The sequence below is a fragment of the Bolinopsis microptera genome, chromosome 8 (genome assembly GCF_026151205.1).
Source record: "Bolinopsis microptera isolate Bmic1 chromosome 8, MBARI_Bmic_1.0, whole genome shotgun sequence".
In the NCBI taxonomy this organism is placed as follows: domain Eukaryota; kingdom Metazoa; phylum Ctenophora; class Tentaculata; order Lobata; family Bolinopsidae; genus Bolinopsis; species Bolinopsis microptera.
Window position 1 is genome coordinate 12,874,693 of NC_087079.1, and position 19,217 is coordinate 12,893,909.

Here is a 19,217-nt window from a genome sequence, read left to right on the forward strand (position 1 = left end):
TCCGGCCTCCAAGCATCAATTTACGGTATTCGGTATTTAGAAAAATTGGTCAGATTATTGGGGTCAAAGTTATGTGACGTCTTGTACGCCATTTATCTACGGGATCCCAAAAAGCTGAGCATTCGTATTGGTTATTTAGGTGAACTCCATTTGTTTTAAGTTTATCACACTCATAAATTTAATTGTTTGAAAGAACAATTAAAGCCGAATTTAATTTTGCAATGACCCATTAAAGCTCATTGTGACCAACTGCAGGGTTGCAAAAGGACTGGATTCTGATGTGGCGGAAGTTTAGTCTATTTTGGTTTGAAAATACCATAAAATACCATTCACAATCATTCACCTTACCGGTGCATACCTCTGTATTATTTTATTACCAAATTCACTGAATAAAAAGTTTACCACTGCAACTGTTTTATTTCTAACAACCGATTTTAATTTCAGGTAGCAATGTACGCTGTCAAATGTTTGTGCAGAGTTTGGAACGTTAAGTACAATAACATCTACTGTGTGGCATCTCTGCTGGCCGGACTTGCCCAGTTTCAGGTTTAAATTAGTTCAGTTTCGTTATGCTGTTGTTTTAGTTTAAAGGTCACGTGTGGGCAGTTGCCACGTTAGTATGAGAATGTGCGTAGTTGACACGTGGTTTTTAAGTGTAGCGCATGTGCATTGTGCGCGGTGCATTGTGCGCGGTGCATTGTGCGCGGTGCATTGTGCGCGGTGCATTGTGCATTGTGCATTGTTCATTGTACATTGTTCATTGTGCGCGGTGCTGATTCCAATTTTCATACGATGATAAAGTAAATTTAGACGTAACGTTTTAGCTATTTGACTGATAGTGGAACTCCTTGCGCTAGGTTTTGTTTTGGTCTGAAGCTTTGTTTCGGATAATTTCAGTTCAATACAGCGACAAATATTCAATTGAACAGAAATTTCAAGCATAAATACGGTTAGTGTGATCACTTTCCAGACCCAACAATGGATCTAAGATATTTAGCTCAAACTTTGGCTCGATTTGAGTCATAATTATAAATTGACAAAGCAACTCGAAGTGTTGATGGTTGTGTAACTTGTACGCACGGTAAATAAGTGACTTTCTCACCAGGTGACATGCCTCAATGATTCTGTTCTTATAACTGCATATTATATATTAGAAAGATTCGAGTGACTATTCCTGAATATCGTCCGATTTTCCCGATCCACGTGAGCGAAGCAGCCGTTTTCACGACAAAACCCTATAAGTTTGGAATTAGACCGAGGCAGGAAAAATTAGCGATAGGTTTATCATGGAAACTCCTTGTAACTACGTGTCGACAACAGACTTGACTTCAGCAGAACGGCAGGGTAAAAGAATGAAATGTCAGTGTCACGTGACCCTGATTTACGTATTTCATTGGTAGCTGCGAGCTTCTGATTGGGCAATCGTTGTAAGTTTTCATTTGATCAATTTGGGAGAGGGAACCAACCGTGCTCTCTACGTTTATCACACAAATGTTGTTATATTTTCGACGTTAACGTGCGAAATATAGTGTTTTTGACAGGGCATAAAGTATTTGATATTTTTCATTAGTCGTAAGCTTTCTGTGTTAACCTTTAAAATTCTGATAAGTCGAGTTTTAAACTTGCGTAGTTTTTATGGTCCCAACAGACTGCATCAAGGTGTATACAGGTTTCTACTAGTCCTTAGCTTCATTACTAAATCTCAACCCTCTATTTCAGCTCACTCCGAGCTTTAGTTATCATACTACCCGTGTTTTAATGAGAGGTATCGTACTCTTCACTTGAAAAACACATTAACCATCATTTCATAACCGATTAGGAAAATATAATCAACTCAAATCACGGATTATATTAAATTAAGTTGAGTAAAAAGTGCACTATTCGATCTGTGGTCCGTAACCTAATATCAAATACTTTAGCGGTTCACCTCCATTGTAATTGGATTGATCATTTCCATTTCTTCATTTTCAAACTGTATTTTTTCGCAAGGTCACATTTTTTCTCACACATCATTTGCATTTAGTGCAGCCCAGACGTTTTTACTTTTTAATCATTCTTACGGAATTTTTGTCTGGCACTAGGCAATTTCTAAATATTTGAGCTGTGTTACTTTTTTATTTTAGGTTTTTTGAAATGTAACAAGATGAACACTGGTCCATAATACGTACAATGCCACACCTAGGCGTGGTGTAGAACATACATATTTGGATTCCCATAAAATTGGATAAACTCAACTTAGATGTGCTCTTTAATTTATAATATTATTATTAATAAATTATCCGATCCCACAATTAATTATTTTATGATATCTTTATTCGTTACTTCATATTATCCTTCACTTATAGATATATGTCCTAGACACCTAGTAAATAATAAAAACATTTCTTGTTAATCGCTGCTTGTCACCTTTGTTGATATAACACGACATCACGTAGTACTACGGCAATCAAGATCTTGTGACTCAATCTTCAAAGAAGAAAAAATTTAAAGAATTCAAAGAACTTATTGGATGCCGGACGGAAGGATTGTTGATCAATACTGTGAGGGGGAGGGTAACATATTGGCATATTATATATATAATAATCTATGTTGTATAATTAATGCACATATTATAATACTCTATGTTGTATAATTAATGCACATATTAGAAGTAGTTCATTGCTCAGCTAATTGGCACGTTTTAGTTGGACATATTATATAATAGTACAGCAAGCATAATTGACACTAATTATGCACGATGAACGTAATTATGGATGTAATTTGGGCAATTAAATCCTTTGTTTTTTGTTTGTTCTGAGCCCAAGATTATGCAATTTTAAGGTTTCTCTTCATCACGTTTGATGTTGTACAAGGTTTGGAGGGATCCATTCCTCGTTTGCCTTGTCAAAATACGAGCTCTATTAAATTTAAGATTTTATGAGTTTTGTTTTTTTTAACTAGGTCAAAAAGTCGTGTGTTGCTGGGGTTAATGAAGTTTATAAATTATTGGATTCATGCCTGGAATAATTGGCCCAATATGGGTTATAATAACTAGCAGGAACCCGTCAAACCTTTAAGACTGGTGGTGTAAAGGCTCTTTGGTGGCCGGATCAGTTTCCTACCCTAAAGTCTCCCAGTAAAAATAATTATTACCTATTTAATTCGCGTTTTTGACACCACTTGGGAGTCCAAATTTTGGGTACTAAAATTCTTATTCCTTGGCCGATATTCGATTTTTTCATGCTGATTTGAAGGCCATTAAAGCATTTGAATCAGTTAAAAAAGTTTCAGTTTTATATCTTTTTTGCGGAAACCCGTGTTAAAGTTGATGCCGTGGTGTCAGTAAAATGGTGCGGATAAATAAATATATATATATATATATATATCGTCTCGCTTTATATATAGTAAGATTTAAAGATATATATAATTATTATAAAGTTATAAACGTAGCACAGTAATACGGATTGCGGTAGATTCTTTACTAAGAAACGTTTGATCACGTACAACTAAGTTGAAATAATATACTGATAATTGGACGGAAAAATCAGTCATATTTTTAGACTCTTGTTCCCAGGACAGTATATTTTGCAAGATTGTTAACAGAATTAACAGCAGGTCTAGACTCTAGAACAAGCTCTCTAAGCGCCAGGACAACATTAAATTCGTTGCAATAGATGGCATTGTGTCCGCGTATATCACCGACTCTGGAGGGAAACATGCTTTTCTCTTTCAGTTAATACTAATTCTAACCTCTTATTGAATCGACGATAAATTATTCAGTATTTTTCTGTCATCGGGGTTGTCTTTTTTGCTTTCCCGTCTGTGACACATTCCAGATTTCTTAAACTTGATGTTTCGAGTAGAGATAGCTTAACACTTCAATATGACTACACTTTTTTTGCCTTTATTTTATATCTACTATATGAATATCTGCGTCCAGGCTACGTCAGATTGACTGAAATATTTAATTAGGTCGCCTTCGGTTACAATCTACATTAAAATGATCTACAATCCTCAACTGTTTTTCTCGATGAGTTATTATTTTTTCTGAATTGTTATAACTTTCATAATCGGAAATCTTTGTATTTTAAAGCAAATCTTTGTATTTGAAAGCAAATCTTTGTATTTGAAAGCAAATTTTTGTGTTGAAAGTAATTTTAAAAATAGGATGCACAATAGCCTAACAGTAAATTAAATACCTACCATAAATCTTCACATCTTCCATAGCATGTAATAACTGAGCTAACTATAAATATGGGCTACACATACCCTAGTAAAGACAGGTAGCAACTGCAAAATTGGCGTAATTTCAGTCGCATTTACTGTATTTATCACCAAATCAAACAATGAGAGAGATCTGTCTATTTATAACAGTCCACTGATGATAGTTACACACTTGCCTCTCTGAAATCACGTTCAAATCATCTGTTATACCCCGTCCATTTATGTTATACCGCTTGTTAGAGCAACCGAGGAGATCGTATAATAATATAACAGGGATAAGTCAGGAAAAAATCTTTCCCGCTTCAATTAGAGTGTTCTCTAGAAGTATTTACTTACAAGCCTATGTATTTACATAAGCTAATATATCGCAAACACTGTTCTAAGGAATCGTTTTAAGTACTATCTTACTGTATATATATAGCGAGACGATATATGTTTATCCGTACCATTTTACTGACACCACGGCATCAAATTTAACGCGACTTTCCGCAAAAACCGTAAAAGATATACAACTGAAACTTTTTTGACTGGGTCAAATGTTTTAATGGCCTCCAAATCAGCATGAAAAAATAAAAAATTGGCCAACAGGAATTTTAGAGCCCAAAATTTGGACCCCCAAGTGGTGTCAAAAACGCGAATTAAAAAGGTAATAATTATTTTTTGAGTCTTGAGTCTTGGCACCTTTTTAGGGTTATACGGGTTCCTGCTAGTAATTAAAAAAATATATAATTTGGAACATTACAGTAACGTTATTCAAATCTCAAACAGAAAAAAGTATATTTCAAAGCTTTGTGTTTTGATCATATTATGATCATGGGTGTATAGTGATTTTGATTCCATAAATTTGATTGGGCAGTGATGGTGAGTGAGAAAATGATGGAAGTGCCAGCCAGTAACTCTGTCAAATGAACAGCCCACTGAGGAGTGGGTGAGCGCAAGCGCGAGAACGGCAGAGAGGGTGGCATAAAACGGAACGCACGGCCACAGAAAAGACACAGAAACTAAACCGTGCGCAGTAAGTTAGCCAGTGTCTGAGAGCTAGTGTTGCCCGGCAGGAGGCAACCAAAAGAGGTGCCGTGGTGAACTGTGGAGGCAAAGTTCGAATGCAAGGCGAGGCAGCTCTAACTGATGATGAAGAGGTAGACTGAACGGGAAGTTAAGAAAAAGGAAATGGAAGGATCCAGCTGAGGTCTGGCTCATGTCAGGAAGTGATGAAAAGCTCACAGACAAAATCATCCGTGGCTGTCTACCCCGTACGTAGGCAGTGTCCGAGATTTCAGGCATCAGGATACACTGAAACAGTGCAGAGCTGATAACGACCAGGGTCCTCACAGATACCCCGCGTCGGAGGTCGAGCCAATGCCCTGCTTTCGATACTTATGTCTACTGGTGGAACCTTCATATTTTCTCTACTAGCAGTCACTGTAACCCTATCACTCGGAAGGCCCCACAGCTCCTACATGGACGCACGGCCGGGAGCCCATGTAGGGATAAAAGTGAACGCAAGCCTTCCATCATATCCATCACAGATTCAAAGCTGGGAGGAAAAAAGGGAGGAGAGGAAAAAGGAAGAAAGAATACAAAAAAAGAAAACTGAGAAAGGAAACTAATTATCTGCTTTCAGACTGTCTTTGAAGTTGAGGGTTAGTCTGTAGATCTTGTAATTGATCACGTATCGAGGTCACGCACTTCAAAAGTGCTTGCGTTACTTATGCGACTGCTTAGTACAGTATTAATACTTATGCAGTTGTACGCGAATAACAACGTCATAGACATAGCTAACAATAGTGTTTTTGCATAACTATGGTATTGTGTAAACCAAATTAGAATAGACAAGATGCCATTCAGCTGTTTCCTGTACAGAATCTGAAAATCGGCCTCGAAGTTCGCCCTCGGGAAAGTCAAATATACGTCCTGATTCCGCTACCTGCTGTCTTGCTGCTACCCGGCTATTTCAAGGCTTTTTCAAGCACTTACCCTCGGAGGACATATTGTTACCGAGGTATAATTGGAGATTCTTGGCATCGTTTGGTTCTTGCAGGAAGGTTAAAATGCTATACATATGCCTAATAATTGGTTATAATGCATTACAAAATTGAATATCATGGGTATACCAAACATAATGTCCTATTAAGTCGGAACAGTTCTCGTTACCTCCTGTTACTAAATGTGCGTGCTCGTTTAATACAGAACTTTAGTATTCATTATAGGTTTAGTTCGCCTACGACAAAATCAGCATCGCATTGAAAGCTGCTTTCTCAGTACCAAGCTTCAAATTTCTCATTGTCGAATGGCTTTTCTGTAAGTGCAAGAAATCACATTCGCCGCCTAATGACCACCTGGAGTAACGAGCTTCTGCTGATTAAGTATTACCAGCAAGTATGATTGAGCAATAACATGAGGTCACAATTAGAGAACGGTCATAAATGCCATTGTTTGAGTGGAGTATTAGCTCAGAATATTTGACGTATAATAACTTATGTTAGCTCTTGTGTTTGCGGATTTTGTATTTGGGTTGAGTTTAGTTGCGGTAGATCAAATCAAATGATCGCAATGTACAATATGTGCGCGATGTTAAATCTCCCTTAGTTATTCACTCGTCCTTGGCCTTAATCACTCCACTATATTTACCCGTACCAAAAACTCAAGCGCGTCAGTACTCATAATGATCCGCCAAACGGTGCTCCGGCGGCTGACCTGTTGACTCGTGCAAGTTCGTGCAACACAACCCCAGTAACGTCTCTTATTCAACCGTTATGTTGCCGCGAGGCTGACGTCAGTTTCCCGCGCATACACATTCATTTCAACCTGCCTGCCTTTACAGCTCTGTATCACTTCCCTCGTCATCATCCTTAGTTGCGGTGAGTTTGTGGCAGATACTAAGCTTCCATTTGACTGCATGTAGTAATCTCACCGTACAGTATTGCTGTGGTATTTCTCTGGTGGCCGTCACCAAGTATTTCTTTGGTGGTAAAAATATTTTTTTTGGTGGCAGTTACCAAAAATTTCTTTAGCGGCATTTTTGGCTGTCACCAATTATTCTACGGTGGCAGTTACCAATTGCGTGGTCAAAGATAGCGGTGTGCACTTTGCTATCGTTATTGTGACGATCAAAGATCATTCTTATAACAGACTGTTAGAATTCTCAAATCCAGTCCCCTCTAGAATCCGCTTCTTTAAAAATATGCTTTGTCTGACTGTAAAACTGTGAAGCATGATGTGCCTATACAGAAAACTTTCTGCTTAATTTAAACATCAAGTATTTCATGTTGATTGTTTGACTTCAATTCCCAAATTCACGAGATGGTGCCATCAAGCGTTGCTCCTTGGCTTGGCTCCGAGCCAAGAGTAACACTGGTCTCCGTCTCACTGTTATTTGTGTGGCGGTAGACTACGAGATTGAAAACAATATTGTTGATTATCTCTCGTTTAATCTCCAGCTACTCTCTCATTTCCCATCATAATTACTCGTCCTCACGGCTAGTGCACCGGTAAACGGTTCGTTTGTTGTTGCAGAGAGTTGTACTAGAGATCTTTGTCTGTAACCCAGTCTCAAAACTTAGCAGTAGGGAACATTTGCTTGGTTGATGGGCGCTATTCAGTTGTTGTGGCTTTGCACGTGCAAAATTAATTGATCCGTGGCACTTCAGTGGTCGACATGTTGCAATGTACTTGTGGTCCAGTAGAACTTGATTGCTTTAGATGTTGGAAATATGCTGGGCTTCAGAATAGTATGCTGGGCTTTAGGATTAGTTTCCAGCTAGTACATGAACCCACTACGCAGCTACTCAGCAAGTACTTATAGCACACATTTAGTACCTACTCCGACGTGGGATGAGGAGCAGGGACAAAAGGAAATCGCGGCATGTACGAAATCGCGATTTTCCCCATTATTAGCGACAAATTTTATGTATAGTTTAATGTATAGCCTGTTAAAAATCGCGGTATCGCGATTTTTGGCCAAAATAATCGCGAAATCCTTTTGTCCCTGGGATGAGGAGGCTGGCACATGTATGCAGCATGCACTGACACCACTACAACAGCTACAACAGCTACTTATTCTAGCACTACAGCTACTTTGCTGGAGCTTCGCACTATCGTAGGTTGTGATTAGTAGCTGTGACAAATTCAGTATATTAGTGCTCCAAGTAACAATAAATCTCTTTTTCAAGGATTAGATCTGATGAGATATGACACATATTTTGGACATATTTTAATATTTTAGCGTACCAGAAATACCGATGATTGCTGCACACAAAATACAACCCCGCATACCACCCCCTCCCCTTCGTCTCCCTATATCACAACGGACCGTATCTCCCCTTCTAGATAGCCCAGATAACAATACCTATGACGTGCCAGCTTGTGGGGCACTTGTCTGGCTACGTGCCAGCTTGTGGGGCACTTGTCTGGCTGCGCCCCACGTCTACCATATCTCCTGCCAACTTCAGTACACCTGTCGCCTAGTTCCGTGTTTATCTGCTGCTGCTGCTGCCACCCTCTCAATTTCATGTGTCAGTGTCTTTGTTCCTTTTGTTGACCTGTCTGGCGGATGGTATGGGCTTGTCATGTATTGTCCTGGTTAATGTCACATTGTCATTGGCAGAAGACTCTTTACTGTTTGCGTCTCCAGTATCTACGGTTCCATGGGAAATTTGTGTTTTCCCAGGGAAATGACAGCTACCAGTGTTATGCTACCATGAACTGCATCATTAAAACATTTAGACCCATGTGCAGACTACCTCCTCGTTCATCTTCAGATATTTCACCCTCCCAGATTCTTTCGTGGTAGTCCGGCAGCCTCACCAGGGCCAACCTAAACCTTCCTACCAAAGCAGACCTAAATAGACTTGCTAATACGTAGGATTGTGGAGCGGGTTAACGTTTCTGCATTTCTTGAATATTTCAAAGTCTTGAATACCAGCGTGGCATCAATCCTCGGGTATTGACACGCCACTCCCAAGCATCTCCACCCCATTACCCAACAAATTAGGCCCTCATATCTGACTCGATATCGCAAGCGGTTTGCTTGTTAGATTTAATTTGCTATAGTAATAAGTAAATAACTTCAGACTTCATTGCACCACCGCTGTCTCCATCAGACTGTTTTCTTCGTCACGCTATCATATTCACTAAATCCTCCTCAATTTCACCTGTCTGGAAAACCACACATCACCAGTGTCATGTCTATCGTGAACGATTAATATCAGTTTAGGGTGTTGTTGTGTTGAGAGCGCCTCCCAACTTGTTTTCAATATTTTCTTAACCAGGGCCGTCTTGGTTTGCTCTTTGTTAAAAGGTCAGAGTCTTAGCACTAACTAAGGTTTCTGACGACTTATCCCCGTATGTTTGTCTCTTCTGTAATTATTCTTTCAACTATTAACTAAACCCGGCCAAGGAAACTTGGTTTTCATTGCTCTGAAAGTCTAGGTCTTCCTCTTGTCTTGGGTAATTATCTCACGTATATAAAGGAATAGCTTATCGTTCACACTGCTAATAATAATCCGATAGATATTTTTAAAGAGGATGATATCTTAGTATTATTGGAAATATTTTATCGTTATTACAGTTTTCTTCATTCTATTAAACTTAACTTAACTTCACCATTTTTCATCGTCTCATGTTACTCTAAAACTCAATAACTTTTTTGTTAATTAAAAGATGCGAAGAGCTAAGCGCGTGTGCTAATATTAAAAACTATCCTGATCCAAGCTTGTTTTAGGGTTTTAAAAGTACTCATTCTAACTACTTATAACGAATAATATGATGTTGGGATTATTGAAGAAGTAACAAGTATTTTTGTATGGAATGCCCTTGGCCATACTTAAGATGTTTTCAAATAGTCAGTCTTTCATCACCAACCATTTTTAAATTTTTATAATTTCATCGCATCAAAATCCTCCCTGTGTGAGCTTGAAACTTTCAGCGGATGACTTGCACTTCTTGTTGCTTAAATCGACAAATTGTTTTGGCATTCTATAAAATAACTACGCTTAAGGTAATTTTAAGTAAAGCAGGAAACGTGATTTAACCCTTACACTGTTTACAGGATTCCTTGAAAACTTTGATTGATTCATTACTAATTTATCTACAAATTTAGTTATCAATAATTTAACGCATTTTTTCTCCTAAAGCAGCTTCCTACATTTTGTATCCCAAACTTAGTCTGAAAGTATGGAGGTAGCAGGAAACAAATCATTAGGAGCGACTTGTAGTAATGTTATTTATACGGGCTGCAGTTAGAGTGTGTCCCGCGAGATATTAGAGTTACTTTTAAGTTTTACTGTTAACTTGCTTCTGCGACTTGATTCTGCGTGCTCATGTTGTTTTGTTGTTAACTTCAGTTACAGTCACTTTTAGTGCAGATACTTTTAATGTTAAGTTATTGAAACCCGCCTTTCGGACTAGTGCTCCGAGTATCAAAATGAGTATTTCGAATTAAGCGAATGACCAATGGCTCCAGTTTCTTGCTGCCTGTCGAATAAAGATCTAATCTACGGGCAGTTTTGGAAGTTTCTGTAAGATCTCATATAATATGTTATAGCCTGAGCGTAGTCAGGAATAAACTATAAAGTACGAACAAAATTTGACAATTTGTGTTTATCCTGTAAGATGTCGTAGATTTTGACACGTGCAGATCAAAACTTCTAAAAACGTGTTTTTATTTTCTTATGCTTCTAGAATTTTCAAGATTTTTCTCCGGCGCATTTCTGGTTTCATTATTAATAGTCTTACAAAATTTCAGCAAATCAGGGCGAGGCATGTCATTAATATTCGGCTCGGACAATATTTTGAATATCCATATTTTATACCGCACCAACCGTTATCCGTCATATATCATTACATATTAGAATATTAAGTCGGTATTTGCGTGTGCTCCTCCTTAAATTTGATATCTGTCTTTGAACCAGAAATAGTTTATTGTCCTCGTTACCTTTGTCTTCATTCTCAAGTAGCCTATATTCCATGTGGTGCTGTTCAGAGATTTTTGTCCCGTAAGCTTTACTTTTTGTAGTGGCCGCACATAGGAACACTTATATCGTTAACGTTTCGATATATCACCATTCAGTGTAGACTTAGGTTGGAAACGGCGTGATGATTGTGTAATTAATTGCTTGATTAGCTAATTAATCACTCAATTAGCTGGAATTAGCGTAAGTTTGTTGGCGCTGTTGTTTGGACAATTCCACCAATTAGTTTCTATTAACAATGACCATGGAGTTATGAGATCTAATAAAAATACTTCCGTTTTACTTTTCTTCTTGCTGCAGGGATTTGGCGCCTACTAAATATTTATTCAATTGGCCTGGCTTTGTCTCTTTGGCTATCTTGTTTGTGTGGCATTTATTCAATTAATTTATGCCGGGGTTTTTAAATCGGTTCGTTCTGTTTCGGTGTTGTTACGTTTCAATATTGCGGTTTGTTTGTTACGAAATAAGTACTGTACTGTAGTTAATACTTGAAAGTTTCTTTTTAGATACCTTTGATAAAGCCCATTTAGTGGTTGACACCTATCTCACTCATGTTTGGCATTTATTTTCAAGTTTTATCTCACAAAGTTGTTATTTATACTGCTGCCGCAATTTCTCCGCAATTAAACAACATCTCACAACAACACTTGTGTTTATCATGGTTACAAACCCGGTATCTATTTCGTCTCTTACAAGTTACATCCCACCACCAGTACCACCCAGTACCCACCACACGGCACACATGTATATGTATCATGTATATTGTATATACAATATACATGATACTACATAGGTACACTAGCACGCGAATACACAAGCTCACACATGTTCTACCACACGTGTCTACTGTGGGTGGTAAAGTCCCCGAACATGCCCTGAACACGGGTAATACACACCCTCCCCGGGTAATACACATACTTCCCTCACACTTGTGTTAAGGAAGTGTTATACTCACAATAATACATACCCCGGCTTGTTAGTACAGTGTGTATTCACTCTCTCTCTCTCTCTCTCGTGCATTCTCTTAACTTTTTGTTGTTCATTCTCTCTACCGCCTACGTGGCTCCCCCTGAGTCTACCGTGGTCCAATTCATCTCTTGCTTCGCGCTCGCTCATGAATATATGCAATAACATAATTTCATATGTTGATTCGCGAATGGATGCCTTCCATTGTTGTTCGCATAGAGGTTGGAACATTGCTTTTAATCTTTGAGAGCAGATGGACATGTACTTAACAATTCTCGTATGTTCCTTCACTCACCACTTCAAGAACTTTCGGCGGAAATCCCAACTTTTAACTTTTATAAGTTTATAATAACACGTAGTAACAGCGATTAGCAAATCTGTGATTGCTTGAATCGATTAATCTGACAAAAATCCCTCTTATCCTCTCTAGCTGATACAGGTGCAACAAGACCAGTGATATATCTACATACACATAATATGTAATTAGCTCAAGTACAATCTGCTCTACAGCTCGTATTATAGTGTACACAACGTGTTATCGCTTAAGTGATATTGCTTGAACATGATTACTCTAGAAGGAGGTAACGGCGAGCTGTGCTTGTTCATTTCATTTGTGCTTTATGAGTGTTTTTGAGTGTTTTTGAGTGTTTAAGGCCAGATTAGTTTGTTCCGTGGCCGTTATAACGCGGTAAGCCTACTGTTAACTGTATCGGTAAGGTACCTGCTTTTCTAATTGTGTGACGCGGCCCATTTAGGCTACAGTAAGAGCTCCTTGGTCCAACTTTCATATCTTAAAGTTACATTTTGGCTAGAGTTAAGAGTGGTTATAATACTGCTATATCATTTTGATCTAGTGGTAGAAGCATCTCGGTATCGTTTCACCGTATTATTTGTCGATAAACCACATGATTAACACGTGTTCACCTTGCTGTGGAATTTGGCGGCTCTACAATTTCCCTGATTATTATATAGCTGTCAGCCATTGCGGTCTGCAGTTAGAAAAATTAACACTCCTGTTAATTTCTGAATATGTTAATTTAGTTTTTGTTCGACCTGCAGAATTCAGCCTCACTGAAATGGCTTCGTCGTCAAACAATTAATGCAGTCCAATTGTGTGAGAGGAGATATGATATTTTTCGTAAAATCCTTTGCATATAAATAATGCGAAATAATTTCCTAATTATTGGACATTTTCACGTCTCCTTAGAATGGCGATAATTAATTCTGCGCAAATTTCCGAACCTATTCTATGAATCGCAAACTTTTTTCCAGGAAATGAACGGTTGTGGAGAATTCTTCAGAAAAAGTGATTCTCGGAATCGAAATGGAACTCCTTATAGTTATCATCGAGAATGGTACATTAAAATCTAGTAAAAATTGTGATTGTTTTATATTTTACTGCTGACTTCAGATTTCTCTTCTGGTTCATGCTTATTTTCATCCACGGAAGAAAATTGACGTATGCTGATAAGATGCTGACTCAGACTAACAAAATTAGTGGCCACGGAGACTCAAATTTGTTGGGAAATCTTGAAAGGTAATTCCGCCAAAATTTCCAATAAATAATTTACAGAATTTCCAATAAAAGCTGAAGCAGTAAAAACCGTCCATACCGTCCATCTCACACGATTAATTTCCGAGAGATAGTAATCCAGTACTTGATGAGGCTCACTTAACTATAACTAAGCACGAGTAATAAGTTGAGACTCTAGCTGATCTACACTTAATCCAGCTCTCCAGCATGAACAATGTTCTGCTCGATTCCCATGAGATTCAGCTAATACTTCTTTATAATTTCCATCAGATAGACACCGTGTAGCCGCCGTGTTACATTTTCTTACCGGCTCACAATTTTGTCATTGTCTTAGTGGCTTAAAATCTCGTCATTTTCATCTCGTAGAGCACTGAGGAGTAGTGTGAACAGGAGAGCATTTCCATCTGATATTAGCCGGAACATTGTCCTTACTCACTACTGATCAGTTAGGTCATGAATCCGTCATTGTGATTGAGATATGTTTAATGCAGGCAGATCACCTCTTTTCTGCATATATAATCATAGCCAGAATCATGGCGGTTCACTACTATCTTGATATGCACTATGCCATCTGCATCTGTTGTGTGACTTTGTTACCACAAATCATTGTTTAACTAATTGTGTTATATTATATATAATATCTAGAATTAAAGTCATTGGTTTAACCTTGGGTATCATTAATCTAGATTAAAGATTAAGGTTGTTTGTTATGATCCTTATTTTGTTGATAATACGCCTATTCTTCCCCTGGTTTCATCACATGTGTCCCCCATTTCTTTTGTTTATTTCCCTAATTTATTAACTGTATTCTTGCTATTTTGGCTCCTTTCCACGCTTTCCACCATTTATTATCACTATCAGGTGTCGAGATTAGCTGTTAAATCGGGATAATCACGTCTTCCTCATCTGGCTAAATTAGTAATTAGTATAACTTTAAATTTAGTGTCGTATTTTTAAACGCTCGTCTCCAGGAGGAATAGTGGTGGGTAATTATCTACAATAATTATGAGTAATTATCTACAATAATGATGAGTAATTATCTCCGCGATCAGGTGCCGTAATGCCATGCAAATTACTGTACGATCATTATTATAGCATCATTGTGATAGCACCAGCTAGTGTACAGATTACAATAGCATAGTCGAGATGAGACCTATTGAGCGGTCACGTGACACTATTGACCATATCACGTGACCCTCTACTTTACATGCCCCGCCTCTTCTAATTGTAATCAGAGTACTCCTGCTCTGACTCAAGGTGCGAACCCGCCCTCAAAATGAAATATAACAGGTCTTAGCGTTGACAATCTTCATCCAACCTGTTATAATCAGAATCTAACTCTAATACTGCAATATTGTTATCGGTACATGTGCTGAGTATTAGTGCTGATAATTTGCCAGGATTCTTATAAATACACTGCAGATAATATTTACATCATTTACAATATTTCTCTGATCGTAATAATACCAGGACCCAGTGGTACAGGCACTGGGTACAGGGTCACTGGTTATAAGGTTCTTTATAGCTGTCAGCAGGCACCACCTCCACCTACCTCAAGAGAACGGTAATAATGAGTGGTTAGCGTTATATCATGTCACGTGACTAGTCAATAGGCACGTGACTAGTCAGTCAGGCAACAATCCTACAATCCCTGTCACGCACCTCTGAAACCACCACATGGTCACGGTCACCTCGAGGTTGGTGGTCACCGGGTACTTTTCATTAGCTGGCTGGCTTAGCTGAAGCTACTTTTGTACAAGAGTTGTTCAATGTGGGATTAATCAACATCGTGGAATCACACCACTTACTCTTATTCAACATACTTGTGAGAAAATAAAGGATCAAACCTCTGTTCTTTTGACCCACCAACTTAATGAATCCAAACTCTTTCAGGCCTCCCCTTACATTAAATCTCAACTTTGCCGTCAAGATGTCTGACTCTGACGGTATTCAGTATTCTATTCAGTATTCCACAGAACTAGGTTCCCTGTGTTGATGTTGACGCCTTGGCACTATGTTAAAACTCCATTAAGTTTCTCTTAATGTCACGACTCCTACCTGCTGAGACCGCATTTTAACTACACTCACAGGCCTGTAGTGACCTTATAGCCGCACTGTTACTTAAAGCTTGTATAATAATACCGACGAAACCATCGCACTAATTGCTTTTAGAGTGCCCTTGTCATCTCCATTATCTCCCCAAATACTCTTAGAGGATAAGACATGATGTTTTATTCTTTTTTTAGTTACTTTGCAACTGCTTGACTTTATCGCTTTTTTAAATGACTGTTCGAATGGAGCACCGGAAACTGGTATGTTTTTAAAATTTATAGAGACTCCGATACCGGATGCCGGATGCCGGATGCCGGATGCACCGTCCACTCCTGCAATCGCAATTCTCTTTTCCGTATGAAAGCAAAGAAAATCAGATGTAACATTTTTAATAAGTTTCAAACCGGCTATTGTGAAAATATATGTTAGTGTTAGGAATTTTAATCCAGCACCTTCAGTTTAATTTTTCAATTGTTCAATCCAGTAGATACTTGCTTTGTCCTGAGCTTTAGTGTCAGATCTTTAGGATATTCCTTGTAACTATTACAGCTTTGTGCTCAGTACTAGCGATATGTACGGTTACTAGCGCGATAGGTTCTGGTTACTAGGGCGGTTACTAGTTACCGGTTACTAGGGCGATAAGTACTGGGTTAGTGGTTACTAGGGCGGTTACTAGTTACTAGGGCGATAGGTACCGGTTACTAGCGCGGTTACTAGTTACCGGTTACTAGCGCGATAGGTACTGGTTACTAGGGCGGTTACTAGTTACCGGTTACTAGCGCGATAGGTACTGGTTACTAGTTACTAGCGCGATAGGTACTGGTTAGGTTTTTTTGATCCACCCTTCAAATTCAGACTTACTAACCCCAAATGGTGCTACCTGGTGTCGAGTTCAAATACCGAGCAACACGTCCCACGTGACCCCTACTAATAGCCTAGTGAGCACTGCTTAGTTTCCGAAAACGACTAATTCGCGTGCATGGTTATATATCACGGCACTTAAGTTCTGCTTTTACGTATCAGAAATGCTTGTCATACTTAGAGTAAGGAGCTCATCTCGTGGTTAAACTGCGAGTAAAGAAGTTCTCACCGTAATTACTTCTTTGTAAACGCAGGCCAGAGATTTCGTAATGGTTTAGTCACGTTTTGCGACAGCCAGGAACCAGTGCCGGCTTGAGAAAAAAATGCGGAACGTAGATTAGTTACGACTAGGAGTATTGATTAGGGAGTCAAGTAGATTGTAAACTAAGCTACCCAGCACATCTTGGTGAAATTAAGTGCTTTGCACTGACATTTCAAGCGCAACTGCAATAGCAAATAACTTACTTTTGACAATTGAAGTTTGACATTCCATTCCGATACAATTCTACAGAATTGGCCGATCTTACTTGATGAATCCAATCTAGTTGCTAATAAAGCTTACTACCGTGCTGATGAGTATCGCTGAGTATCGCTCACTTGCTCTGCTAGATCAGTAGATTACGACCAAAGACCTCAATACCTCGTGATCATGAGACGTCCCCCGTCGCGTGGTCAAGAGACAATACCACGTGACCATGAGACCTCCCCCGTCGCGTGGTCAAGAGACAATACCACGTGACTATGAGACCTCCCCCGTCGCGCCAGCAGTCCCATTTGACGCCATACTCCACGTTAGTTTGTCGGTATTTACATTAGTTTGTCGGCGTGGCACTGGACAACCCAATATCTCTAATTAAAGGAATTTTCCTCGCGGTCCACTGACTCGTTAACATCTTTATATTGACGTAACGAGATCGCGTGACGTTCTTTGATCTGTGGAGTCAGCCGTAGTGCTGCACTATTCGTTCTGCTTTGTTGCCGCCGGAATTGCCATCGAAATTTCCCAGCTTTTGATTATCTACCCTGTTTTACGTATATGACTATCTTACAGTTGCGCGGTTGTCAACGCTGCCGTGAGCCCTTGTTGTTTCTTCGGAACTTACTTCTTGCATACTTGGAGTAATTGTTAGAGTTTTTATGGACAGGGGATCCCCTGTCAAATCAAATTCATTTAAAAAGCCGGCCGAATTTATACAAATATGTTTTGTTGGACACCGTTTAAACAATATGTCGTGAGCCGGGGTTGTTTGAGAGCAGAAACAGCGAGATGATCGTGCTTAACACAGCAGTGAGCAGCCGTTGTAATTACATGTACAATTTGCATGACACATCTCACATTGTGTTCTGAATATATCCACAGTCTTCTCATCATGGCTCCGCTTATGTTCATTAATTATGTTCATTAATTATGCGTGTTATGATCACTTTGATCTTCTCTGCCGGGGTCTGATCTCTGTTATCCATGATCTTGACGTTTCGTTCCAGTGTAATCACGTCTTGCACAGCTTTATATAACTGGAGCTCATTTATCGTAATTTGTCAGTCCTTTTCCGATAGGTGTTGGTAAACAAATCATGTCTGTGTTCTGAAAGATGCTTCATAATACTTTCACAGGTCCGTGTTAAGTTGTTACTCCTTTGTTACTCCTTTGCAGTTTATGCCGGTTCACCTGCCTTTATTTCGTGACTTACCTTTATGCTAGGTGCATTGCAATTGGTGGTTTTGATCGAAAATATCGCCCGAACCCAACCCTGAGTCAAGTGTTGCAGTCCAATTAGTTTGCCAACCACAATAAGCAATTGCTCTTTCAAACGGTGAGGTAATTTGATCTAAGCTCCATCAAATTCCACCAACTTTTAACACGCTTCTCCGCCACATGTTTATTTAGCTATTATACTAGTACAACCTCACTGGTTTCCTGCGCGGCGCCTTAAGATCTGTCCCGCTAGACTGTCTCACATTAGCAGAATCGCAGACAATTCCGCATCATCTGCAGACATTGTCGCATTAGCCGCATCATCTGCAGACAGTGTTGCATTAGCTCTTGCTATCAACGGGGAGACTAGATCATTGAGCTGCTGGTCTGAACAGAAGGATACATATCTTGTTTACTGTGATCCACAGAATTGTTGCCGATATAACTCACCATCTTAACTTCTCTCTCTCTCTCGCTCTTGCTCGAACTTCATTTGATTTATTAGAGGGGAGAGGTGTGTTTGTAGGACAACGAGTTGTGACCCACGATCTGCTGTGAGTGCCGGTTACTTTGTGTAATATTAAGAGGCAGTAAAACTAGTGGGCTCATGCGGTGAATGTTGCTGAAGGATGGCTGATGGATTGTGGTTTGTGATAAATGGGCAGGACTGTTGACCTGAAATCGAAAAATTATTCCTTAATTCTATCCTTGTTTATTTTATTCCGTAGATTGAAATGACTGATGACTCCCGTAGTTATTATTATTAGAGCTGATCTAATTAATGGCTGAGTAGTGAGTATTATAAATAGCTGTTCCACACACAACAGATTGACAGTTCTTTTGACGCTCACTTTTGGGTCAACGTCTTATCACTTTCAGCTTTGTCGGTCGGGTAAAACTACCGAGTTCCCCAACTTTAACAACCTATTTATTC

General features: G+C 39.0%; 1 protein-coding gene across 1 annotated transcript in view; it reads left to right on the forward strand.

The window, feature by feature from the left end:
• LOC134819682 (regulator of nonsense transcripts 2-like) overlaps positions 1 to 19,217 on the forward strand; it is a 93,244-nt gene that overhangs the window by 21,272 nt on the left and 52,755 nt on the right. The window contains exon 18 of the mRNA XM_063829765.1: positions 445 to 546. Within this exon, the coding sequence (XP_063685835.1) occupies positions 445 to 546 (102 nt within the window). The remainder of the gene's footprint in view (positions 1 to 444; positions 547 to 19,217) is intronic.